Here is a 27,419-nt window from a genome sequence, read left to right as displayed (position 1 = left end):
AATGGGGTTTCTGATTTAGTAACTTCCCGGTGACCCAAGCAGACCTTAGCAGAAAGAGAGCTTTCAGTTTTGCTTTTTTTTACTGGAATTCATGTCATCAAGACAGGCATATGGGCTGATCTAAATATGCTGGACCTTGTAAGGATTCAATGCAGCTTTTAAAGAGAGAAGTGCTTTAAGCTCACAGCATCTCCCCAGAGCCCCCAGCAAGGAGTCCACCGGGGGCACAAAATAAAGTCTAAAGCAACGCAGTCTCCACACCAAAGTTCTTCTCAAGATTCTTTTTAATAATATGTGTCGTTCACGCTGCTGCAACCAATATAAAAACAGTGATTCCTGATTTTGTATAAATTAACATGTGGAGACTCTTTGTGATGCATCAGATACAAGTTCCAAATGATGGGACCAAAGATAAGTCACAGTGAAGAGGAACGTCTGAGAACAACAAGCATGAAAGTCATACAGGTGCTCAGACAGGTGCACACCCACCCAAGCCACCCTCCATCAAGGCCAAGGTGTCAGGAAAGGATCAGCGCGGGGACAATGGTCTCCAGGAACCCTGTTCCTGCAGCTCCCCACCGCCCAACACAGGATGCAGAGGCGACGATTCACATTGACCTTCTCTTAATAACGAGCTGTCATTTCCACTCGGATCTGCTCCTCTGTGTGCACAAAGGAATTCCTTGAGTTTCTATGCTCCTGACCACAGCTCGCGTGGTCACACTCCTTGCAAATTGTGTAAACTGGGGGCCGGGGGCCCCTGAGAGTCAGGCACAGCACCCAGATTTGGTCCGTCCGGGCGGCTTATAACGGGAGATGTCCACGGTCTGCGGCGGCCCCTGCGCTCTCTGCCTCAAGATCACGGGCACCACCATGTCGAACAGGGTTTCAAACAGCAGGTCCACGTTGTGCCCGGTCTTGGCGCTGGTCTCGAAACACATCTGCTCAGCGGCCGGCATGTCCTTCTCATCCAGCATCTTGTACTTCAGGATCTTTTTATAAAGAGCCACTGCCTCCTCCAGCCGCACCTGCTTAGGCCCCTTGGACGACGCATTGCCGCCCGCTGGCCCGGGGCTGTCCCCTTCCGTCTCGCAGCCCTCCGAGGCCCCCTCCTCACTGAGGTCCACCTTGTTCCCCACGATGGCGAAGAGGCAGTCGGTGCTGGCTGTCTCCGTCAGGCCCAGGAATCTCTCCTCCAGCTCCACCAGGCTCTGCGGGTGGTTCACGTCGTAGGTGAGGATGACCGCGGCCGCCCCCCGGCAATACATGGAGCCAAGGCCGTGGAACTGCTCCCGCCCTGGCGGGGGGAAGAAACAGAAAGATGTGGTTATCTCTCCTCTCAGACGCACTCACCAACCACGACACACAGGAGCCCCCGGGAGGGACCATGGAATTGTCACCCCAAGAGTAGGTGTGGCTGGAGCTGAGCTGGGTGGAGACACTGATGTGCAGAAAGCAGTGACCAGCCCAGGCCATGAGTTCTAAGTGCAGGGCCCTGTCCCTCTGGGGGACTGCGGACCCATCCCCACCGCAAGCAATTCCTGCACAATCTCGTCACGCACTGTAGTTAACCTCCGAGACCAGGAAGATACCCGTGCCCTATTTTCTTTTTCTTTTCTTTTTTTCTTTTGAATTTTTGTGAGTTCATTTGAGCCAAACTGTCAACATATGCCAGGAAGCAGAACCTCAACGAATTGAGATAATGTTTCCCCTATTTTCTTTTTAATTAAAAAGTGAATGGCTTGTTCCTGGTTTTGCATGTTAAAAGAAAGTGTTTAAATAAAAGGCTCCCACCATGGGTCTTGATGCTGGATGACATCTGTGCCACATCTCAGCATCGCAGTTGTTCTGCCATGGCACCAGGCAAGCCTGCCTTTACCCAGGTGCGCACAGCCACCCGGGCCCAATGTCCTGCTTTGCCTCCCAGACCTTCGCTCCTGTCCAGCTGCCTGGATGCGGCCACTCGTCAATCCACTTGACCACTCGTCACTTCCCAGATTACCTTTAAGTCTCTTGTCAGTCCCATCATCCCCCACATACACACACTTCCCGCCCCTCACACTCCCTCTGAGCTCTGGCTCCTCCACTCAGCACAATCGCAGGTCCACACCTTGTTCTGCAGTTAATATTTGTCTCTCTACCAGTAGGGAGGGCTGGACCACATGCTTTTACTTGCCTCTCTGTACTTGGTGCTAATAAATGTGTTGAGTTAGTGAAGCCACAAGTTTTCCACTCCCCCCCACCCCCGCCATTTAAAACACACACACACACACACACACACACACACACACACGCATGTTTTTCTCTTATATACAATTTCTTAGTTTGTTTTGTAACAATTTGGTCTGATTTTCAAAATGGTAGAAGCCTCATTCATGCCAGAAGCTCCATTTACACCCTGTACTCAGCATTTCGGCATCTCGACTCCCAACCTTTACTCTGAACTGCAGACTGAGAAGAGCGGGGAGGGGTGTGTTAAACCCACAAAGAACTGAAATTTCATCATACTTGAATACTTTTATTTCCCCATGTCTAATCATCAGAAAACCTACATCAAAATTACAACTAAACTACAGAACAACCATCATTCGGATCCGTCAATAATCCAACTAAATGACAACCCTATAACTAAGGATTTAAAGAAGGAGCCACATTGAGACGGGTTGTTTTCATATGCAAGGACAGAATAGTGGTGGAGAGCAGGCCTGGGTCCAGTTCCATGGACAGGCTACTTACCCACCTGTGATTTAGTCTTCTCTTCTGTGAAAGGGGACAGATAACAGCACCTTGCAGAGTTGTGACGATTAAATATACGTATAATATATGTACAACAACAACAAAAACATTAGAAAACCTGCTGAAGGTGCAGACCCCGGGTAAGCGGCAAGCCCAGCGGGCCCCTTTCCTTGGGGTTGGTCTCCGGAGGCCAAGTCCCATCAGTGTTGGTGTCCCTAGTTTTCACCGACGGCCCCTTCACTTCCCCTTCTCTTGTTCACTGTGTGGAGAGGTGGTACACTGACTCCAGGAAGGACGATTCGTACATTTGAAACGAGGCCTCCTCCCAGGCCCCAGGATTAATCAGCCCTCCTTCTGCCGCAGATTCCACACCACTGGATGGCGGGACGAAAACCCACACTGGACCCACGCTCCCTGGGCACCCACGCTCCCCGGAGGAGCTTAGCAGGGGCCTTCTGAATCCACAGTTCTAAGCTTGCTTGCTGACACTCACAGGGTCCTTTGGAGAGTTAACTATATTTCTAGAGTCTCTTTAACAGCTTCTCTCCCCGGCTGGAATCGGAACCTGTTTCTGAGGAAGTTCTGTGACTCCACCTACAGTTTTTCCGTTTGGGCTACAGAGCCCAGCTGCTGGCTCCAGGGGGAACAGAACCCAGAGGTCCACGGCCTTGACAGGGGACAGAATGCAATCTTCGTCCTCAACATCCTCTGAGATTGAGCATTTCCTTCTCTTATACACACTGGCAACAAACCAGAAATGATATCGAGGAACAATACCTGTGGTTTTGCCACCTGCAGAATCACAGAGGCTTTCGATTTTGCCATCAAGTGTTTATGCAGATCGCCACTTACTTAAACATCATAACAGCTAGTGGACCTGCCCTTTGTCAAGGAAGCCTGCTTTCCTGATAAAACTTTATATTCTAGGGCACGCACTTAAATAGAGCATTCAGAGAAAGATCATGAGCTCATGCAACTCGGGCACAAAAGGATTCTTGACACAAAAGAAATGAAGACCCCTTGGTCTCTGGGTCTTTGGAACATGGATTAAAGGCATGATGCTTACACACATGTATTTGTATAAGCTTAGTGTCCTTTTCCAACAAACAACTGTTTTCCGCCAAATGGACAAGTTCCACCCCAATCATTCTGACACAGGCCAGAAGGCACTGCCTCATTAGGGGGCAGGCTGGTGGCCCCTGTGGCCGGCCCCGGAGAGAACCACCTGCTCAGAAAGACACCCACGTCCTGGGAGAGAACCACCTGCTCAGAAAGACACCCACGTCCTGCCAGCTGTCCTCCCCTTCGCCCAGAGCCAGGGCTCCCTGCCTCTCCAAAAAGTGCATCCTCAAACCATCTGATGGCAGAGGTGAGACGGAGGGACCAGGCCGGGACAGGTTTTGCAGGAGTTGGAGGTGGCGTTCTGCCCTGCAGGATCCTGAAGGTGAAAGTGAAGCGCCAGTTTACAGCCACCAGGCTCTCCATCCCGGGTGCTGGGAGGGGCCAGCCTGCTGACAAGCAACAGGTCCTCTGGAATTCATCACCAGCAAATCAAAATTCCTTCCTTTAGCACAGCCATAGCAGGCCAGCCCTAAGCCGGATCATCTAATTATAAGTTTCGTGTCAAATTTCACTGCAGGCCAGCAGACAGAAACTAAACAGTCTTCACCCATCTCCTCATGGACCTCCTCGGGAGAGGATGATCAAGTGTTAGTTACAAAGAAATGAAAGAAATGCCTCCCCGTCATCACCACTGAGCCGGGATTTCCTTTCAGGCACTGATCTGAGGCAGAGCGACCCAGGCATCCTGAGGTTTCCAACAGCTAACAGTGTTATCAGCACTCACCCACTGGATCTCACAAGAGAGATCAAGGGGGGAAAGTGGCATTCTAGTTATCCCGGGAGGAATTTTCCAAGTCTGTTGTTACATAGCTCACCAAGGACAAAAAGGCCACTGTGCTCATGCCTATGCCTAAAATAGTTTTCCTTTCCAGATAAAAATGTCTGATTTGCCTTTAAAAATACTAAAGAAGTAAGTAATAATAAAACCCAAAGAGAAACCACAATAACTACTGGTAAAGGAAGCAGGAACTGGAGTCCCATAAGCTAGCCTGAAAAGAGAGTAAGTAAAAGTTGCTGTTTAAATCACATCACCTGTCATCCACCCATTAACCAGTATAGGAGAAACGGAGGCACCGGAAGGGGCCCACAGAAGCAGGAATGGTGATGCCCAGAGCCAGGACTGTCCTAGGTACCAGGGAGTCTGTGGTCTAACTACCCATTAAAGAGCCCAGCTCTAGAGATGGACGACCTGCATTCCAATCCCCACAGTGTGACCTTGGGCAAGTCCCTAACTCTCTGTGCCTCAGTTTCTCATCACCAAAGGATGGTTGTGAAACCAGAACTAATGTATGCAGGTAAACTGCCTATAACTGTGCCCAGCAGGTGTTACACCCTATACACATTTGTTTAAATCGCGCCTCAGATTTCGTCCAAACCTAAGGAGAAACTCTGCCATCCCAGGACCACCGTGGCATGTATTCTCATCAGCACATTTACAAACTATCTCCTAGGACCTGTTGGTCCCCTTACAGCTGACCAAACTCCTGCCACTTCCTTATTTTTACAAGGCTTACTTTCTAAGGATGACCTTCTCCCCAATTTGAGGGGCACTTGATCTCGTGGCCGCCGTACACGGTGCCAGGAGAACTGAGAAACGGCCCAGCCCAGTGCAGGCACGGGAAGACAGAAGTCAGCAGCCCACAATAACCCCAAGCAGCTGCTGGACAAGTGAACACTAAGTATCCGCTCGCCTTCTCTTCTATTCTGTCCCCATCCTCTGGACAAACCAGCTTTTCACCCTGAGCATTGTAACATTTTTGTTGAAAGGATTTTAAATAACTGAATGGGTGGTACAGCCATCAGAAATCATGTTACAACACTGGCTGCATGTTCTAAACATGGAGGGAGTACTTCTTAAAAATACTGAGGCCTGGACCCCCCACCCCAGAGCACAGGAATCAGGGTCTGACAAGAGCATGGGTACCAGAATCATGTTTAAATCTCCCCTGGTGACTAGTATGTGCAGCCAGAGGTGACGATCACCAACTTGCGCAGTGAGCGTGGGAGATAAAAGGCAGCTTTACGATGGGAGAATCGAAATGCTTATTTCGATCCAGTAGAAAAGTGAGGTCTACCAGGAAAGGTAACTGCAACCTCTGCGAGAAAGAGGAACTTGGAAGCCCTAACCGGTTTGGCTCAGTGGATAGAGCGAAGGCCTGTGGACTCAAGGGTCCCAGGTTCGATTCCGGTCAAGGGCATGTACCTTGGTTGCGGGCACATCCCCAGTGGCGGGTGTGCAGGAGGCAGCTGATCGATGTTTCTCTCTCATCGATGTTTCTAACTCTCTATCCCTCTCCCTTCCTCTCTGTAAAAAATCAATAAAATATATTTTTTTAAAAAAAGAGGAACTTTGAAAACACCCTGCTGGATCCGGAATGCCCACTGGACCTGCGCCCACAAAAGTATCGATGTTGCCACATGAGGAAAGAAAAAAACTCAGATCCACAGAAGCAGAGCTGGGAACAAACAGAACCGTCAGGGCACACACAGAAATAGGACCACCAGCACCTAATTAAGCTGCAATGTAATTCCCTTCAGGAGTTTTTAAAAATAACCTAAGATCCTTTTCACAGTGCCCTCAACTGCCAACCACAACATTATAAATACTACCTTCAAAAGTACTTTAGTTTTATTTTGTACAGTTTGATGAGTGTTGGCTAAAGTTCATGGGCAAGGTCTAGAACATTCCATCTGCTTGTATGTAAGATAGTGAACCTGGTTAGAGAATGGCACAACTACCTCCAGAAGTGTTCACAAAGAACAGATGTTTAAAGCCTTTCTGAGCAATAAGAAAAAAAGACCCATGAGTCTTCAGGATGACTGAAGGCGTTGCTGCCTGGGGCCAGCCCTGGGCAGGTGCAAACTCCACCAGAATATGAAAACGGAAGAGGCAGTGGGGCAAGGGCACTTCATCTGAGAATCTACTGTTCAGCAGAGGTGCGGGTAAACCAGTGGTGAGTCTGCCATCACCCTGATACCTGTGTGTGACGGCTAATTTATGTGTTGACTTGACCAGGCCATGGCGCCCAATTGTGTGGTCCAACTAGTCTAGATGTTGCCATGGAGATATTTTTTAGATGGGATTAATATCTGCAATCAACTGTCTTTAAGTAGAGCAGATTACCCTCTGTGATGTGGGTGGGCCCCATCCAATCTGATGAAGACTTTAAGAGGAGACTAAGATTTCCTGGAGAAAAAGGAATTCTGCCCTCAGGCTACAACCTGAGCTATAAAAGATCACACCTGAGTTTCCAGCCTGCTGCCCTACAGACTTCAGACTTGTCAGCGCCCACAATCATGTGAGCCAATCCCACCCCCACCCCCCTTTCCTGACAAACACACTTGGAGCTGCTCACTTGTTTCTCAGGGAAATGTCCCTTTGGGAACATGGCTGCTGCGCAAGCCAGACCCTCCAGAGGGGGGGACTGTCTCAGCATCCCGTCTTCCCTCTTGCTTCTCCATCTCCAGACCTCCACGGAGGCACTGATTCCCTCCATAAAGAGAAAATGCCCTGCAGCGCCTCCCCACAGCCGCCTGGGACAGGGTCACCCACCACATATCCTGCGGGCATTCCCCGGTGCCTCACAGCTGGGCCACTTCCAGGACCCCAGTAAGTGCGAGACCGCGCCTCTCAGCCAAACTGGCCACCAGCACCATGGGAATGAGGGGAAGTGACCGGGAAGGGGCTTTTCAGCAACCGCAAATACCACTTTGACCCCACCTGGTTACTTCTTCATAAAGGATCCCTTGTCTGCCCTCACTAGCCTGCCAGTTCTCTTTCAAAGTGAAGATCCAATAATTAAAATTTTCTGCCATATAATTCTGGGCACCTCCTAGCTGGCTTCAAAATAAAGTGTGAACTCCACAAAAGTACACACAAATCCTCTCCTGCTGGGTTTTCGGCAGCTAAACAGTAACCATAGGAATGATGATTTCTGAAACAGGTATCTAGGAACATCTTTTATTGGGGTGGGGCGGGGTGGGCACCATACAGGGAGATGGGGAATGGGACAAGGAATACATTTTGATTTTTTTCTTGGGTTTGAAGTTACCTCCTTTTTACTCTATCTTTTATTCTTCTTTTTTGTTCTATAAAAAATCAATTTAATTTAAAAAGGAAAAAGAGTCTTTCATTGCAGATTAAAATTACGTAACAGAAAAAAAAAAAAAAGGGAGGAGTTCTAAAGTCTCCTACCATCTGTAGTGGGTTGAGCGTTGTGGCCCCAAAGATGAATCCCAGCCCTCATCCCCAGAAACTGTGAATGGGACCTTATTTGAGAATAACTTCTGCTGTGTAAGCCCCCCAGTGTGGGGACTTCATTATGACAGCCCCAGGAGACTCAGACTGCACGAAGGTATGAACTGGGGGCAAGCCGATGTCCTCCTCAGTCACCAATACCAACAGTCATGAATCGAACAAAAACAATGTCCATGCCCAGGGGCCATACTGCCAGGAGAAACCTCTGCTTCTTCCCCCTCGCCACCTCCTCTTCCCTCTGCCAGCAGAAGAAAAAGCTAGGTACTTACGAACCTCCATGACCCACACTGGAGAAGGTGGTAAGGATGGTTCAGATAACAGTGAACTTCAATGAAGATGAAGTGTCATATGCCATCTCCTGAGCCAAAGTCAGCAAATTTGTTGACTCCCCAAAAACAAGTCATAAATGACATCGCTAAGTTCACATGGACAGAAATGCCTAAGCCTGCTTCACTGGTTCTAATTCGACCTGATGCCTATAAAAAATGACCTTCAGCCCTGGCCGGTGTGGTCCAGTTGGTTAGAGCGTCATCCCATTCACTGAAGGGTGGAGGGTTGGCTTCCTGGTCAGGGCAAATACCCAGGTTGCAGGTTTGATACCCAGTCAGGTGCATGCAGGTGACAACCGATCACTTTCTCTCTGCCCAACCCCCCCGCCACTTTCTCTCTCTCTCTCTCTCTCTCTCTCTCTCTCTCTCTCTCTCTCTCTCTCTCGTCAATAAAAACATATTCTCCAGTGACCTTCACCCTCTAATTTACACAAGAAGAAACAAATCATCCAAGTCCAGTTCCTTCTCTTTCTTGAGAAATACCAGAAGGGAGAGGTAGTAACCACTGAAAAAGATGTCAAAGAGAAACTAAGGAAGTATCCAGTCAAAGAAAGCAGTAGATTGGCTGCATCTTGAGAGGGAGAGCTGTCACAAGAGCTCTTGTGAAAAGCACAGGTGTCCCGTGAGGGAGGTAACCTCAGGGTGGCCAGCTGAGTTCCCTCGGGGTAAGGGGCTCCATCCTCATCAAGAGACCAGGTGCTGATTTGAGATGTAGGCCGTTCTAGCTCTTAAAGTGAGTACACTGAATGTCATTATTCCAATAGCTAAAACTTTTACAGCTCTTGCTACTTCCAGGCATTGCACAAGCCCTTTCCACGGTCAATCACTTAATTCCCACCCACCTGGACAGGCTGCTGGCATTTTCACCCCAGGCCTGATGAAAACGCTGACAGAGGAACACGGGCTGGCCAGCGACACACAGGCATCGAGGGCCGAGGCAGCACCTGAACCCGGAGCCCAGGCTCCAGAGATCCTGCTCCTACTAGTAAGCTTCTGGTCCTACCCTAAGACAGGCTGGGAGGGGCGGGGCTGGGCTCCAAAAAAGTCTAGAAGAAAAAACAATGGGATGATGTCTGTTATGCCTCTGTTATCAGAAAGTAAGCAAACCCAAAAAAGGCCAGATAAACCAAAGACAAAAAGCACGTGTCCTCCGGGTAGAACCTGCTCTCACAAGGACAGCTGTCTCCTCCCAGCAAGGCAGGTGGGGTGGACAGGGCTGCATGAATTGCTCATTGTTCTCGCTGGTGGTAACGCTGAATACAGACGGCTGGAGCCTACTAGGCACTTTTCGTCTACAGCCTTATCTTGGCCTCACCAGCCGGGGGTGGGAATCACCCATCTCCTGGCAGAAGACCCTGAGACCAGCCTCCTCCCACTGCCCTGGCTAGGGAGAGCCCCAATGGGGCACATGTCACTACCGCACAGGAAAAACCTCACACAACTCTGAGCCAACAGCCGTCAGCTGGATAGAAAGGAGTAGGCGTTTAAAAGGAAAAACATCCTGGTTTACAATATGAATGAATGTTTTGGGTTTTCTTTTTCTGCCAGAGGAAGACTTGAAATCTCAACACCTATTAGTGAATTATAGCCACAAAGGAGGTGATTAGATAACATTTTAAAGATAAGCTAATAATCAAAAGTCCAATAATCCAACTTAGTTGCTTACATGTATAGTTCCTTTGATTTTGCTCTCAATAGTCTGTGACCATTAAAGGGAATTAAATGTGCTTCATGACATCAAGGAGGATGACTCTTAGTCTAGGAAGCCCACAGCTCACACAAGTACTAAAATGAAAAACAGCATTGGGGACGTAACTGCCAGGTCAGCAGGCAACTATTTCACTGCAGGCATCCAAACCCAAACTCGTAAAATGAGACATTTTTCCTTTTATAAATAAGGGAATCCACTCCCAAAATAATTTCTAACTAATAGAATAGCAACATCTAAAGGAGAGAACAATGTGTCAGAAAAATGGATTTCTTTTCACATTTAAGTACATATACAATGATTTTTTTTACCTAGAGCAGCCTGTGTCATTTCTATTGTTTCTGTTTGATAATTTAAAGATTAAACTAAAACCATGCATATCATAGGAACCACTCAAAAAATTAACTGCACATAAATTAATCCCTTACCTGTGACTCACTAATTGGGCTGTCTGAAATTATTACTAAGGTTATAGAATGATAACTGGAGTTTAATCCTTAAATTTCTTCACTCTTTTCAGTCATGAATTTACTAAGAATAATTCAATAACAAGACCAAATCACTGAAAGACATGTACTTTAACAATCTATAATTAAGAAAAAGAGGCAAATCCAAAGAAAGTACAGTTATATAACAGATTTACATTTAAAAACAAAAACTCTCATATCAGGATATTTAATCCAGTCTCCTTGACCTTCAACAGATACACTGTTGTCCTCTGATAATTAATGTTTAGAATGAGATTATCAAAAAAAAAATTCAATTAATTGCTAAATTCTTACTTATTAAAACAGGAAACTAAAACCATTTCAGATTTTTCAAAGCAAGTTTGAACTTGTTTTAAGCTCAAGACTGAACTGCAAATACCATACTAAGAAAACGCTTTAAATCTATTAAGGGTTTCTCGAAATATTATGTTATCTAGAATACCCTCTTACCTGGAGTACTCCACTCAATAAGTACACCAGTTATTTCTAACAGCTTTGCTCTACAGAATAGTTTTTTTTTCTTCTTCTCCATAATATAGTCTTCCAAGAAACAAACATCAGAGAATAAGTGTTTTCCTGTTAATTCTATCACAAGGGCAGCATATTAAACCCTTTCTGAACAATCCTAAGGAAACAAATGATTTTACAGATGTTTACTATGTCTAGTCCTCTCTTGCTTAACAGATTGGATGTGTCCTAGTAAAACTCCTTCAAAAGTACATTATCCATTGACAGCCATTATAAAAGCAGGAATGCCTTCTGGGATGACAGGGGACACCTGGTATGAATGTAAAAGGGACTACAGAGCAGGCCTGATGAGCTCAGGTGGGTCACATGGCAGGCCTGACAGGCTCAGTGACCAAAAGTAACCCCATAGAAGGGTCTGATCATAAATTCCTAAGGCAGGTAATGATGGGTAGTCAAATCCCAGGCCTGTAGCTTCCTTAGCAAAGGTCAATCTCTACCATAATCCACCCTATCCATTATCCTTATCCATCTAGGATAATATACCTTTGGAATGTCAAGAGTGATTTTCTTTTCCACACCCCTCAGAGGCACCACCTCTGACACCAGAGCACAAGACCACAACACTCATTGCTGTTGTGTTGCCATGATCCCATGTCTATTTACAGCAAATGCTAACTATCCTGTACCCACCAAAGGAAAAGAATATGTGTCTCACCATTTTGTGTATCCAACACTAGCTATTTCCCCGCTTTTTCTCCTGCCTACTCAAGCTACCACCATGAGTTTCATGTAACCTTCCTTACGTTTCTCCTTGGACTGCAAATGCATAAAGAGAACTACAAAGCTGTCATTCTCCAGAGCATTTTCTTAACCCATTGAGACCTTGCTACTGGTCATGTCTTCAGATTTGGCTCAAACTTTTATAACATTTTTCTATAGGATTGGACTTTGATCAACACTGGGAGTACTAGATATAATTTCATTAATTTAACAGTTCAAAAACCCTTTTAAATCAATCATATTGAAGTATTTTGTTAGAGCTTAGTTGATCGTCCTATATAATAAAGAGGTCATATGCAAATTGATCATCACTCCAACACATAAGATGGCCACTCCCATGTGGTCAAAGATGGCTGCCACAAGATGGCCGGCAGGGGAGGGCAGTTGTGGGCGATGAGGCTGGCAGGGGAGGGCAGTTAGGGGGGACCAGGCCTGCAAGGGGAGGGAAGTTAGGGGTGACCAGGCCTGCAGGGGAGGGCAGTTAGAGGTGACCAGGCTTGCAGGGGAGGGCAGTTAGGGGCAATTGGGCTGGCAGGGGAGCAGTTAGGTGTTGATCAGGCTGGCAGGGGAGTGGTTAGGGGGTGATCAGGCTGGCAGGCAGAAGCGGTTAGGGGCAATCAGGCAGGCAGGCAGGCGAGATGTTGGGAGCCAGCAGTCCTGGATTGTGAGAGGGATGTCCCAGATTGGAGAGGGTGCAGGCTGGGCTGAGGGACACACACACCACACCCCGCCCCCTGCACGAATTTCGTGCACTGGGCCCCTAGTATTTAAATATATGCTATACATGAAAGTAGAAATGTTAAATAATTATGAATAGTCAAATTCATAGAGACAGAAAACAGAATGGCACTTACTAGGGGCTGGAGGAAGGGGGAGTGGAGGTTAGTGGTTAATGGGTACTGAGCTTCATTTGGGAAGAAGAAAAATTTTGGAGATGATCTTGGTCATGTTTGCACATGTGCATAAACTTAATGCCACCAACTTGCACACTTAAAAATGAATGAAATCGTAAAATTTACTTTATGTGTATTTCACCACAATTTTTAAAATTCCATATGTGAGAGAGAGAGAGAGAGAGAATTGCATGTAAAAATAGTACCTACGAAGAACAGCAGAAAACTCAGGCCTGATCACTACCCTGCTCCTCTACCCTAGGATGCAATAAGCCCAAAGCTACCTCTCATCTACCTAAACTGTGCATGAATCACCTGGTGATCTGGTTGAAATGCAGATTCTGATTCAGAGGTCTGGGTGGGGCTTGGGTTCTGTTGCTGCTGCCCGCAGACTTCACTTTTGGACCAAATGCCATAAAGCCTGGAGCAGTCTGGGACAGCTCTCATCAATTCAAGATGAGATACAGTATCAGCACACCTGACTCTGCACCTCACACCTGAGTTTGCCATTTTTGCACTTCACCCCTCTACCGCCTTCTTCCTGGTATTCTGTGTCTGATAATAGCCATGAAGTAGCTGCAGGTTGCTCAACCAAGGGAAGCGGAAAGGCCTTGCCAGGCTTTGGAAACCTCCACTGCTGAGCTGCTGGGACCTGTGGCCACACAGTAACTAACTGGAGTTAATCAGATTGGAAATTAATTGGGTTTGGAATGTTGCCTTGGCCACTACTAAAGAAAAGATGTGCAGTGAGAGGAAACAATGTCGACCAGCTTTGAAGAGTAGGAACAAGGTCCTCAAACAGCACAGAAAATGTTTATAAAAAGCCCAGGCACGACACAAATGCATACTGCTACCTCACAAAGGGCCGGGATAGGAGGGTCACACACCATTCTTACCTACGCACGATGCAAGATCCTCACGGAAGAGTGCCAGTTATGACATAAACTTAGAAAATACTGAAAACGTCCTCCACTCATTCCGACTTCATTTCTTAGGACAAGCTGCCAGTTAGAAAGGAAACACTGCTTCCTCCGGTCCTGGTTATTGATGTGGGTGTCCCTGAGCCTCCCTAGGCCTCCATGTCCTCACCACTTTTATTGAGTCAACTAAATCTGCTTCCTGTAACCAAGTCTGCTACAGACCCTTCTAGGAGCTGCCATCAGAGCTACTACTGAGTGAGATTTCACTTCATTCTGCTGGGCAGAATGGCAAGCTACATATGCACACACACAAGCACACACGTATACTCACAAGCATGCATACGCACACACAAACACACACACATACTTTCATTCTCCCCACTGTTAGTGTGCACATTTTACAGATCTTTAAAGAGGCCCAGCTGCTCAAGGACACCCCTCGCTCCAGACTAAGCAGCTCATGTCACTCTCAGTGGTATGAGTAGCCTGGATATGGAACTGCCAAACAATAAGGGTTCAATGGCACTGCAGGGCTTCTAAATTCTATTAGCACAAGGACGAAATCTGGTCAAGCACTTTTTAAAGCAATTCCACCCTGACGCATGTTAAAAGACAATTTTTAAGAAAAGGCAAAAATCACAACACTCAAACAGATATGAAAATAAATACACGTTAAAGATATTATTTAGTCCAGCTGGCGTGGCTCAGTGGTTGAGCATCAGCCCAGGAACCAAGAGGTCATGGTTCGATTCCTGGTGTAGAGCACATGCCTGGGTTTTGGGCTTGATCCCCAGTAGGGGGCGTGCAGGAGGTGGCCAATTGATGATTCTCTCTCATCACTGATGTTTCTCTCTCTCTATCCCTCTCCCTTCCCCTCTCAAGTCACATAATATACTGGATTAGCTGGCTCTGTATAAATGAGAATGCACATCTCAGGCATGAAAACGATGTAAAGTGCATATAATTCTACGTGGTAAAGCGCTGGTGGAACAGACATTTTAATACATTAATCTTGTTAGTTATGAGACAGCTCCAAAGTTGGAACTATTTTTAACTTACCACTTTTGGGCACAGCAATGTTTTTTTTTCAGTTCACAGGCACACTATGCACTAAACAGACTGTACCGTCACATCCTGTACACACACACATAGATTGTGTATCTGAGCATTCTGTCCTGGTTGACTGTCATGTTAGAGTAGATGTCACTGCTGTGAAGGACACAGTGTGGCTTGGTGACTAAGTGCAAAAACTCTAGGGCAGTTTGCCCAGCTTAGCCCCTTCAGGCTTCATGTGAACTTACACGGGATCTAACCGGGCTACGTGCTTGAGTCCTAGACAGGATTAATGAGTTGCAATGGAGAGTTAAACTGTCCAGGCACACAGTAAGTGCTATGTAGGCAGCAGCTACTCATGGGCCAGAATCTGTGATAGAGCCTCATCTTGGGGAGGCTTTGGAGAGGGTTTTGTGGGGGATTCCTGAAGGACTTTGTAAGGCCACAGGCTTCGTGACAGCTAACCAGCCTATACAAACAGCATGACAAACATGCCATTAGGTTTATTCTCCACATCTGAACATTTGCTTTCAGGTAAAGGTAAGCATTTCAGGTACGACCACAACAAAACAACTTCTTAAACGAGGTGTAAATGTTTATCTACCACAAGATAACTCTAGATGCCTATGAAGGCTATTAATAATAAAATTTAAAACTTTTAAAAAGTAAATAGGGAAATAGCCTAGCAGAATACAAAAATAAACATGACAGCATTAGCTAAGGCAACTTCAGTTAGAACATGGCACAATGCATTCTTTGATGCAACAAATGTGTTATTTTAAATAATTCAAGGCAGAATAATAGAGTAGATAATACCATAATTCTAACCTTTTGGCACTATTTGGTGTATTAGCACTAGCATTACACAGAACAGCCTTGAATTGCTATAATGCATTACTTACTTAATTCCACTTAAGTCATGAGTCCTTCAAGAAAATACCTGATTTGGAAATTTTTCATGGCTTAGAATTTTTACTAAAATTGTAACATTGAGCATTTGGCTAAAGTGCACCTCTAGTTTTCAGAAAATAAAGAACTAAAAATAATAATACAAACTGATAGCAATTTTCCCATGCTTTCCATGTTTCCCAGTAGTATATACATTTTGTTTGTTTGAGGAGAGAAAGGCCATAACAGAGACTAAAATAAGACAAAACGCAGACCTCAAATCCAGGCTCCTGAGCGTCCACAGTGCAACCTGACTGAGCTAACTGCGTGACCTCTCTGGGCCTTAGCTTCATGGTCTGCAAAAGGGAGGTGACAAAAATGCCAACCACACAAAGTAGTTACAAGAAATAAGTGAGGCTAGCCCTGGCCAGGTGGCTCAGTTGGTTGGAGCATTATCCTGTACACCAGAAAGGTTGTGGGTTCAATTCCCGGTCAGGACACAATCCCTGGTCAGGGAGCGTATGGGAGGCAAATGATCTCTCTCTCTCTCTCTCTCTCTCTCTCTCTCTCTCTCTCTCTCTCTCTCTTCTGGAAAAAAAAAAAAGAGAGGCCAGGCCCAGAAGTATGATATTTGGTTCCCAGGAAGCCAATAGAAATCCCTGCTACCAATAGAAGCAGGAGCCTCCAGGAAGGGCTGTCCATTAGCAACCTGGAAACCTTTCAGAAAACACTTCCCAAGCAAGTTTTCCATAGGAACACTGCCCTGGTTTCTAGCAGACTGTAGTAAGGGAGAATTTCAAAGCACAGATGCCCCTAAATTAAATCAGTGTACATGACAGCAACAGCAAGAAAGGCAGCAGGGAAGGGTGGCTGAGTCACCAGACCTGGCTCTGGCCCCTGTTCTGCCACCAACTAGCCATCAACTAGCCACTGGGTGGTGGACAAATAACTTCTTATGTCTGTCCCCTCATCTGAAAGAGGAAGAGGCTGAGAAAATTGTCCTTTAAATCCTGTTCTAGTTTTAAAGGTTATGCCAGACTCTACAGTTTCCATTCCTGCCCTGTAACATGGTGACCTACAGTGGATATGCCAAATTCAATGACTACTGCTGCGTTGGGAAATTAAGCATTTTCGATAACTCCAAAGCTGAACAATGGCTTTTATGATAGTCAGAATGGTCTCATCTTTGCTGCAAACAACACCGACCAGAGGGGTTTTTTTTTGTTGTTGTTGTTTTAAATATATTTTATTGATTTTTTTTTATCAGAGAGGAAGGGAGAGGGATAGAGAGTTAGAAACATCAATCAGCTGCCTCCTGCACACCCCCTACTGGGGATGTGCCCGCAACCAAGGTACATGCCCTTGACCGGAATCGAACCTGGGACGTTTCAGTCCGCAGGCCGACGCTCTATCCACTGAGCCAAACTGGTCAGGGCCCGACCAGAGTTTTATTGATTTTTACAGAGAGAGGAAGGAAGAAGGAGAGAGAGAAACATCGATGTGAGAACAAGACACTGATTGGCTGCCTTCTGCATGCCCTCCACAGGGGTTTGAGCCTGCAATCCGGGCATATGCCCTGACTGGGAATCGAATCAGCAAACCTTCAGTGTACGGGATGATGCCTCACCAACTGAGCCACACTGACCAGGGCCTGATTGCCTTTTTTAAAATTCAGATTGAGATCTTCCTGGTTTTTGCATATTAAATGAGTTTTGATGGAAACCTGGACATTTTCATACTGTGTTATGAGACTCTGGATCTTACATAAGCCTTACATTTTAGCTGTCTCCCTCTGGTACAACAACCTCAGAGGGGCTAAGGGGGCTAGGGCAGGCATGAACACTTTCCATGACAGTTGGAGGCACAAGTCCAAGCTCCCCACATGGCCTCCACCAGCACCACAAAGTGGGAGGGCTCATTACCACCTGGTGGGGATGGAGCTCGAGTCCCTAACTCTGACGCCACCTGAATGTCTGGGATAAATGAAGCAGAAAGAAAACCCAGGGAGCTCACCTCACTGTGCCATTCCTTGGATCTCAAGGCCCCTGGCCAGTCTGCCTTCTTCTCTCCACTTTTCAGAATCTTCTTATGTTTGTTTTGTATATAACTTTTCAAAAATTTTAGCTGCAATTAGTGGGAAGAGTAGGGAAAAGTACATCTGATCCATCTTCCCAGAAGCAGATGTCCTGATGTGTTATTCTTCATGTCTACATAGATTTTTTTTTCCACAGGAAAACAAATCCATTTTATTTATTTTCAGTAAGTTTAAATCCTCGAGGGGTACACCATTACCCGGATCCTGTGTCCAATAGCTTTAGCAGGAAGGTTGCTTCGGAATTTAGCACGAACCATTCCACTGTTTCCATGAGCACGAGTTACCTTTCCCCAGGCGACTCTGGTTTTGTTTGGTTCACCACCAGGAGTCACCGTGTTGTTCTTTGCTTTGTACACATAAGCACATCTCTTACCTAGACAGAATTCTGTTTCATCTCGAGCAGAAACACCTTCAATTTTAAGAAGAGCTGTGTGCTCCCTCTGGTTCCGGAGACCCCGCTTATAGCCAGCAAAAATGGCCTTGGACCACAGCCTTCCAGACATATTTGTCCTTACAGAAGTCCTGTTCCCAGCAGGCCCCTAAAGTTCAGCAGCAGTGCTTCCACTCACCTTCTAGATAGATTTTTAATGATATCAAAGTGAAAAGAGATGAGTTCCTCAAGAGTTGTTTGAAGACACATATAATTAACACCACAGACCAGTATTTCCTTACCATGTACACAATGGCCTCATTTTAGCTGTGTTACAGAGTTCATGACAATATTTTTACGCTGGTTTTATCTTTCAGAGTCAATACATTACAAAAATAAAACCATGCAATTCAGCCTCCCCCAATTTTTCCCATTGCTTTCAACAATTTCACTCAGCAAAAGCTTAGCTTAAAAAAGATACTGTATTATATGAAATGCTGAAAGATATTCTTTAAGAAGAGGAAGAAGAAAAAAGTAAAGATAAAAATTATGAACAACAAATACATATCTATCAACAAGTGAACCTAAAAATCAAGTGAATTAAAAATCTGAGGAACAGAATAACCTGGTGAATATAAGAGAATCAGGGGCATAGAAAGGGAGTGGACTGATAATTCTCAGGGGGAAAAGGGTGTGGGGGGTTCAGGAAGAGACTGGACAAAAATCGTACACCTATGGATGAGGACAGTGGGGGGGAGGTAAGAGCAGAGGGTGGGGTAGGAACCGGGTGGAGGGGAGCTATGGGGGAAAAAAGGAGAAACAATTGTAATAATCTGAACAATAAAGATTTATTAAATTAAAAAAAAGATACTGTAGAGTAAAATGATAGATTCTACAGAGAGCATAAAAATGAATAAAACCCAATCTTCTCTCCAGGAGTTTGTAAATCAGAGATAAAACGAACAGGTGACAAAAACAGATAACAGGCAGAACACAGTGAAGAACACCAGGTCACATTGTAGCACAGTCTGGAGGAAGGAGGAATTCCTCCTCCGCTGCAATGACCAAGGACTGCTTCACAAAACACGACACTGAAAGATGAGAATAAAGCCAAGTTGGGCATTGCCAGGAGAGGGGATTTCCCAGGGAGAGAGACCATAAGTGAAGTGAGATCAGAAGGAAGACCGGCACATGTGATGAATTACAAATGCAGGCATACCTCAGAGATATTGCAGATTTGGTATCAGACTATCACAATAAAGTGAATGCTGCAATAAAGTGAGTCACGCTCATTTTTTTGGTTTTCCCATGAATAAAAATTATGTGTACACTATACTGCAGTCTGTTCAGTGAACAATAACATTATGCCTAAAGAAAATCACAATGGGCCCTAGCCGGTTTGGCTCAGTGGATAGAGCATCGGCCTGTGGTTCAATTCCAGTCAAGGGCACATGCCCAGGTTGCGAGCTTGATCCCCGGTAGGGGGCATGCAGGAAGCAGCCAATCAATAATTCTCTCTCATCACTGATGTTTCAATCTCTCTCTCCCTCTCTCTTCCTCTCTGAAATCAATAAAAATATTAAAGGGAAAAAAAACAAAAAAAGAAAACAAAACCACAATGGACATAGCTTAATTAAACTATACTTTACTGCTAAAAAATGCTAACCATCATCTGAGCCTTCAGTGAGTTGTAATCCTTTTGCTGGTACAGGGTCTTGCCTCAATGGTGATGAAAATACAATGTCTGCGAAGCACAATAAAGTGAAATGGAATAAAAGGAGGAATGTCTCTAGTGCCCTTGGCTAAGTTCTAAGGCACCTGTCTCGGCTACGGGAGTAGAGGAGGAAAGATAATCCAGGCTGGGAGGGGCTTTGAGGGGGACATTCACTGGATCCAGAGGCCCAACAGAAACACCCCTCAGCAGTGTACAGAGGAGTCAGGAGTCTGGGTCAGTCGGGGTAAAAAGAATACCGGAACCTGCCTAGGCCGATGGCACAGGATGGTGGGACCATGAAAACCTGTCATCACAGTGATGAAGCCATTATTCTAAGAATAAGCAGTTGTTTAAATGTGTGTGAGAGTGTGTGTGTGTGTGTGTGTGTGTGTGTGTGTGTAAAATGTCTTTTTCGCTGAAAGGAAGTTATATGAAGTCTCAATGAAGCAAGAGGGGGGGGCAAGTTCAATTTGGAATCAGAGAGTTTCTATTTCCCCTGCAAACTTCAAGATAACAAAGCATGCCATTATCTTCCAGAGACATTAAATGTGATTCAGGTATTATTAGTTACTAAAGATTACTGACCTTAATTTGTTAAATTCTCCTGAATCAACACCTCACTAGTGAGCCTAAAATACCTCTTCCCACCCGCAGAATTCCTGGTGCCCCCTCCAGGAGGACTCTTGGGGACCTCCCAGCACATGCAGTAGCTCACAGGCGTCCTTTGTCCTCAGCAATCTCTCAGTATAATGGCACTTTGTCTGCCTTGCTGAAACCAGCAGTCAATTTTCTTCCACCTATCTTAATATCCACATTCATATTCAGGCCACTGCTTTTGGTAAAAAATAAAAATTAAAAAAAAACAAACAGAAGAATTCTGCAAAGAATGACTTGCACTCAAAGACACCCATTCAAAATCTTCAGTAAAGATGGGGGCCCACCTTCAAAGACATGGACCCACCTACAAAGACTTGGGACCACCTACAAAGACTTGGGACCACCTACAAAGACTTGGGACCACCTAAAATGACATGGACTCCCCTACACAGTTATGGACGCTCCTACAACACAGGCTATGCATGTTTAGCTTCCAGATCCCAAACCTCAACTAAGATTTATTTCTAAGAATTTTTGTCAGAAGCTCATGCTAATCTTAAATTCAGGTCCTCACCCTCACCCCAGTCTAGCTCAGATCAGACACATACAGGAGAAACTTGAATGCTACTTGAATTTAACTGAATCATGAGTTCCTCAATCACTGAACGCTAAACACTTCTTCTGTAACTAAAGAAGACTTTTAGAGAAGTGTTTCCACTTTGGATGACCTAAACCAGGGGTCAGCAAACTGCTTCTGCAAAGGGCAGATAGTTTTGTCTTTCTGTGCTACATAGTCTCTGTTAAAACAATGCAGATCCACTACTGCAACGGGAAAGCAGCCACAGACAGTATGTAAATGCTGGGCACAGCTGTGTGTCGATAAAATTTTATTTACAATGACTGGTGAGGGGCCAGGTCATTCCTCTGATCTGAAAAAGGGAATGTAACCCATCAGATGCTCTCCTGTCACACAAATACTGATTGTCAGGCTGAGAATTGACATATCAGGACCTCATAAACCACTCAGCAGCTGTACTAATCTAGTAAGAGATAAGTCCTCCACCCTGGCTCCACATTTGCTTTAGGCCAGGGGTGGGCAAACTTTTTGACTCAAGGGCCACAATGGGTTCTTAAACTGGACCGGAGGGCCGGAACAAAAGCATGGATGGAGTGTTTGTGTGAACTAATATAAATTCAAAGTAAAGGAGCGGAGGGGAGAGCAAGAGAACCGGATAGAACAGCCGGATCCGGCCCGCAGGCCGTATTGCCCAAGGCTGCTTTAGGCTGTCTACCCACTTCTGTACCAATCTCTCAATGTTTTTTAAAATATGCAGATGCAGCCCTCACATGCCATTCCAAAGGATTAATGGTCAGTAACTCTGGGGTCCCTGTCATAGAGAGCTGGGCTCTAGGCTCATTCACAACACTGCCACCTTTACAACCTGAACTAGCATCACTTTGGAAATGGCATCTCCACCATCCCCTAGATCTAGAACAGCTGCCTATGGGGCTGGGCTTGTGGCTTCTGTGCAGATTGGAAGAATGATGATGAGCTTGCGGCCCTCACATGCATGGTCCGTCTCATCCAGCACGTTCACTTGTGCGCCACCCCATCCTTCGCAGATGTGGCCCCCTCCTAGCTAACTTCACAGGCATGGGCAATTATATTCATCCTTTTCCAGGCACCATGATTGCCTAACCCGGAATGCCAGCATCCTCTCCTGGGTTGCACTAAAGTTGTTCAAGAGGAAGATCTTAAACCAACTACTCTGAATTTTCCCTCTCTTTGATCTCCCTATATATTACAGAATTACTTTTCCCTCTCTTTTCCCTCTGTGACATGTTTGCTGGTTGCCCTCATTGTCCTAGTCACCCAGGGCCAGGAGACAACTGTTTATTTAGCAAATACTAACACAAAGCTTCCTCATTCCTCCTTTGAAGCACTTGGTCAATATTAACTCATTGACTCCTAACAACACTCTAGGTGGGTGCTACAGTTATTTCCTTACCTACAGGTAAGGGAAGTGAGGTGGAGAGAGGTGACACAGCCACAAAGTCACACATGTGGTCAATGGCTCTGCTCAGCAGAACAACGACCCCCCAAAGAAGCTCTAATCCCTGGAGTCTATGAATATACTATGTGACAAGGAAAGGAGGAAATAAGGTTGCAGATAAATTAAAATTGCTAACCAGCTGACTTTAAAACAAGATTACACTGGGTTATCAGGATGAGCCTGGTGTAATCACAAGTCTTTTAAAAGTGGGATAGGGAGGTTCGGGTACAAATGGCTGAATATTTAGCTTCGATATTCGAGACTGAGAAGGATAAGGTTAACTGTTTGTGTTTTTTTAAGATCAGGGCCTCCAGGTGCTCAGGCTTCAAAATAAACCGGTTTTCAGCCAGACCATAGCACTGCTCAACCTGTACTGGAATCCACAGAACACCCCCTAAACCACAGAGGGATTGCACAGCCATGTGAGCGACACGGAGGTGCAAGAACACTATAACTTCTTCAAGGAGGTGTTCACAGAACCCCTAGTGTACTGTTCTAGTAAGGGCTGACAAGGAAGTAGGGAGCAGCCCGGCTGGTGTGGCTCAGTGGTTGGACGTTGACCTATGAACCAGGAGGTCAAGGTTCAATTCCTGGTCAGGGCCTGTGCCTGAGTTACAGGCTGGATCCCCAGTGTGGGGCATGCAGGAGGCAGCCAATCAATGGTTCTCTCTCATCATTGATGTTTCCATCTCTCTTTCCCTCTCCCTTCCTCTCTGAAATCGATAAAAATATATTTAAAAAAAAACAAAGTAGGGAGCATGGAGTTCATCTTAGAGAATAGCTCGATTGGCATGAACAGACTACAGGTGAAAGCATGGAGAAGGGAAATGAGGAACATGTTACTGGAAACTGAAGGAAAGGAGATATATTGTAAACATAAGTCATATCCCCCACCCTCCAGGGGCTACAGCCTTGAGAAATGAGGGACAAATAAGGAGGGTGTCAAGCCTTCCAGGTCTGGTGATGGGATCTATTAAGGCACTCTGTCACTTTCTCACTGCTATGTTTTCTTCAAAACAATGATCAGGTGTGAGGTGATGCCACTTATTTCCTCTGTTGGCCTCTCCTCTGGAGCTTAAAGCACATGGAACCGAGGTCCTGGCCAGCTTATCATTGCTGCAGAACAGAGATTTTCAACTGGTGTGTACAAGAATTTTCAAAACATGCAATACCTGACTATTTAGTCTGGGGCAGTGGTCGGCAAACTCATTAGGCAACAGAGCCAAATATCAACAGTACAACGATTGAAATTTCTTTTGAGAGCCAAATTTTTTAAATTTAAACTATATAGGTAGGTACATTGCTATAAACTTCATTAGGGTACTCCTAAGCTGGCCTTTGCTAAAAACTCAAGGGGCCAAAGAGCCGCATGTGGCTCGCGAGCCGCAGTTTGCCGACCACTGGTCTGGGGCACTGACTCCTTTTCCCTTAGATTGTCACATTTAAAAAGATGACAACAGCCAACACAATAGCCATCGGTGTGAATGAATCAAAATTATACCTATTTTTTTTTTTTTACAGATGGGCAAAAAAATATATTTTTAGGTGTGCCCCAGAATTTTAGTGATTAATTTATGTGTGCCATGAGATGAAAAAGGTTGAAAATCGCTGCTGTAGAGCAGAGCCTGAAACAGTGCCCAGGTACACAGTCGGGGCTCAGTTTGCTGAACAGTGGGCAACATCTTTTTAGGCTGCCCAGGTAGTGGTACGTTCTGCTGGGGCTCTGTCTCATCTCCGGGCAACCTCCTTTTGCTTCTGGGATTTAGCAAACCGTATCTGGTGACCACGTCCAGCTGCCCAAGTAGGTAAGGGCAGAGCCACGAAGGCATAATGGAAGGAAAGTCCCTGCACCTGGACAAATCTCCCCCTTCTAGCTTCCCCTGACCTGCAGGCTTCAGGCAGCCAGGTACATTGTTGTTGTTGTTTTTTAAATAAATCTTTATTGTTGAAAGTATTACATATGTCCCCTTTTCCCCCATTGCCCTCTCCAACACCCCTTCCCCCACAAGCCCTCACCATCCTACTATCTGTGTCCGTGGGTTATGCACATACGCACATGAGTTCATTGATCTCTCCACCTTCCCTGCATTCCTTCTGAGGTTTGACAGTCTGATCAATGTCTCCATGTCTTTGGGTCTATTTTTGTTCATTAGTTTATGTTGTTCATTAGATTCCACATATCAGTGAGATCCATGCCAAGAGTAAAACAGAAACTCACACTCCTTACTATCACTTTTCCTATTAAAAAACCTAATACCTTCCACAACCGCACACTTCCACCCCACCCACCCCATGCAACCAAGAGCAGCATTGAAAAACAATCCATCCTCTAGCTCAGCAGTCCCCAACCTTTCGGACCTCACTGACCACCAGTGGTCTGTGGACCACCGGCTGGCGACCGCTGCTCTAGCTGGTTCTCATCTTTCTGCCTCGGTTTTGGAAATTTAAATGAACACAACTTAAAAAAACAATGTGGAGTGGAAAGAAAATATAAGAACAAGACAAAAGGAGGATCCCTTGAAAGTTAAACTTCTGAATTCCCAACAGGATGACTGAAAAGGTATCTATCTATATTCATAGCCCTCCTTCCCCTCCAAGTGGCCCATAACCCCACAGTCACTGCGGAGCCAGGCACAGAAGTAGCTTGTGTGACCGCTGACTCTGAGCCTAAGCATGTGTACACAGGTTGACAATGGGGAGAAGGGGCCTGGCCGTCCCCTACGGGCCGGGGGAGCCTGACTGGGCTCACACTGCGGATTCCAGGAACAAGGAGGCGGCACCTTAGGCAGACAGGAAATGAATCGCTGCTCCCCAAGGAGCCCAACAAAGTATCCGGGACACCTCATTAGCTATATTACTAATCCTCTGGTGATCAAGATTCTGGCTGCATCGTGTCCTTATCAGTAAAGAAGAAAGTGGCCAGCCAAAATTACACTGCTGCGTCTCACCACAGAGGACGGAGGTGCGGGATGTGACACCTAAGGTCAGCTCTTGTTCCAGAAACATCAGAACCTGGTGGTGAAAAGCAGGTTCTCACGGTGGCCACTGCAGGGCTCTCGGTTTGGGTCCCCAATGCCATCTCTGCATTATCCTCTTGTAAACCAAGGACAGCAGAGAGGTCCAGCCAGTCAACAAAAGGAACGAAAGGACCAGCCTTGTCCAAAACAAGCAGACGAGTCCTGTTAATTTGACTTGATTTGACTTCTAGAGCCTGTGATCCATGGCTACCAAATGCTTAGTGCTAGAGTCAGCTTTAAGCATAAAGGATCTTAGAGAAACCTCACTCTGTGGCCTGGAGCTGGAGCAAAGAGCAGGGAAGATGCTATTTTTACAGCGTGACTGTAATAAATTAGTCAAGACATTGACTGCCATAATAACAAAAAAGACAGCAATAAAAAAGGAGGAAGGAAGGAAGAGAAGTGAATGTACCTCAGTGGGCATCATTAATTCAGTTTTAAAGAGAGAATTAGTTAAAATCTTGTTTATTTGGCAGACGGGTGCGCCCAAGCTGGCAGTTTTAAAAATCTAGACAGCACCTTTGGGTATTTATGTCATGCTTAAAGTGCTGACATTTAAAAAGTCAGACCTTAAAGTTTCAGGCTTCTAAAAAGAATGTCCACCGAAAACATGCCATACTATTTAGTTTCTTATTTACTTATTCTTTTTCATGGGAAAGGACATATATTCTATTGCAACACCATATTGCCATTGTAAACTGAACCCTTGAATCAAGTTCTTTTAAGCTGTACTTTTGGAAAATCACAAATACTACACACACTAAAAATAATTCATTACCTATCATAGAAATGCTGCTGCAGAAAATCGCTCCAAGTTCCATAACATATAAGAGCCGAGATCAAGCAGATGATAAAGAAAGTGGAAGATGCAGATATGCTTGGGACTAAGAGAGGAGACACTTGAGTTCTGTTTCCTACTTTCCTGAGTGAACCTTGAAGGCTCCGTGCCTCAGTTTCCTCTTTTGTAAAAAAAAAGGGGGGGGGAGGGTAACTATACTAGCCTTGCTCACCCCCCAAAATTGTTGTGGATATCTAATGAGAACTGTTTGTGATAGCACTTAAGTGAGTCGGGTCATCACCTGCAGGCTCAGTGCAGGCCCATGACGCTCTGGTGTCACTTGTGTGCTAGACACTACCATAGGGCACACAAGTGACACCGCTCCTCTCTGGAGCCAGGGGTACTTTTAAAGCTCGACTGCGTCGTCATTAAATACACCACGTGGTTGAACACTAAGAGTTTCCCAACCAGCAAAAGACAACAAGTGGGAATGTGCACTGTGACTGGGGGCCTGATCCCTGAAATGGGGTCACCTGCCATGGGAGGAGGGGACGCTGTAGTTAACCGGGGAGGCCTGCCCTGGGGAACCGGCCCTGGGGGGCCTGCCTTGGAGGACTCCTGCCCTGGAGGACCCCGGCCCTGGGGACGCTACTCTAGGGCGGAGCCCTCGCCCCGTCCCCGCGGAGCTCCAGGACACTGGGGGCCCGGGAGGCGCCGCCCTCACCTGCGGTGTCCCAAATGGAGATGTTGTAGGAGCGCCACTGCTTCAGGTAGAAGGCGCCGCCCACCGTGCTGACCGTGTCCGCGAAGCGCCGCTCCATGTATCTCTGCAGCAGCGACGTCTTTCCCACGTTCATGTCCCCCAAAAGCACGATCTTCCCGTCGGGCTTCCTCATTTTCGCGCAGAAAGCCCCCCTCTCCTCCTGGACCCCGCGCCGGTCCGGCCCGTGCGCTCCCGGCACAGCTGGAGCAGCTGGACACCGGCCCAGAGACGGCGCGGACCGAGACGGCTCGGACACGGAATTCGCGGGGACCTGAACTTGCGGGAACCCCAAACTTGCGGGGGACCCCAGGGACTTTCTTGCCCCGACGTCCGGAAGCAGAAGCGCGTGTTGACTCGGGGGCAACACCAAAGGACTCGTCCAGCGCCC

General features: G+C 46.2%; 2 protein-coding genes across 2 annotated transcripts; both read right to left on the bottom strand.

Moving 5' to 3' along the window:
* Window positions 1–268: 268 nt before the first annotated feature.
* Window positions 269–18,241, bottom strand: LOC308244702 (large ribosomal subunit protein eL33-like; the record flags this gene model as incomplete). The annotated part of the gene is made up of 2 exons (XM_080660872.1): window positions 269–1,297; window positions 17,657–18,241. One exon carries the CDS (start codon window positions 18,239–18,241, stop codon window positions 17,909–17,911), a length of 333 nt encoding a protein of 110 aa, XP_080516998.1. The 3' UTR covers window positions 269–1,297; window positions 17,657–17,908.
* Window positions 272–27,419, bottom strand: RAB20 (RAB20, member RAS oncogene family). The gene is made up of 2 exons (XM_080660871.1): window positions 26,993–27,419; window positions 272–1,297 (listed from the first exon to the last, which is right to left on the bottom strand). The coding sequence occupies exons 1-2, from the start codon at window positions 27,162–27,164 to the stop codon at window positions 768–770; spliced, it is 702 nt and encodes a 233-aa protein (XP_080516997.1). The 5' UTR covers window positions 27,165–27,419; the 3' UTR covers window positions 272–767.

The sequence above is a fragment of the Plecotus auritus genome (genome assembly GCF_963455305.1).
Source record: "Plecotus auritus genome assembly, chromosome: 3".
Lineage (NCBI taxonomy): Eukaryota > Metazoa > Chordata > Mammalia > Chiroptera > Vespertilionidae > Plecotus > Plecotus auritus.
Note: the sequence above shows the minus strand (reverse complement) of the source record. Positions and strands in the feature narration are given on the sequence as shown.

Bases quoted from the DNA above. Each gene is read 5' to 3' on its own strand.
- RAB20 (XM_080660871.1), bottom strand. From the start codon at position 27,164: ATGAGGAAGCCCGACGGGAAGATCGTGCTTTTGGGGGACATGAACGTG. The intron at 1,298-26,992 runs GTGAGGGCGGCG...TCCCCCCGCCAG, and splicing joins CTCCATTTGGGACACCGCAG to GGCGGGAGCAGTTCCACGGC.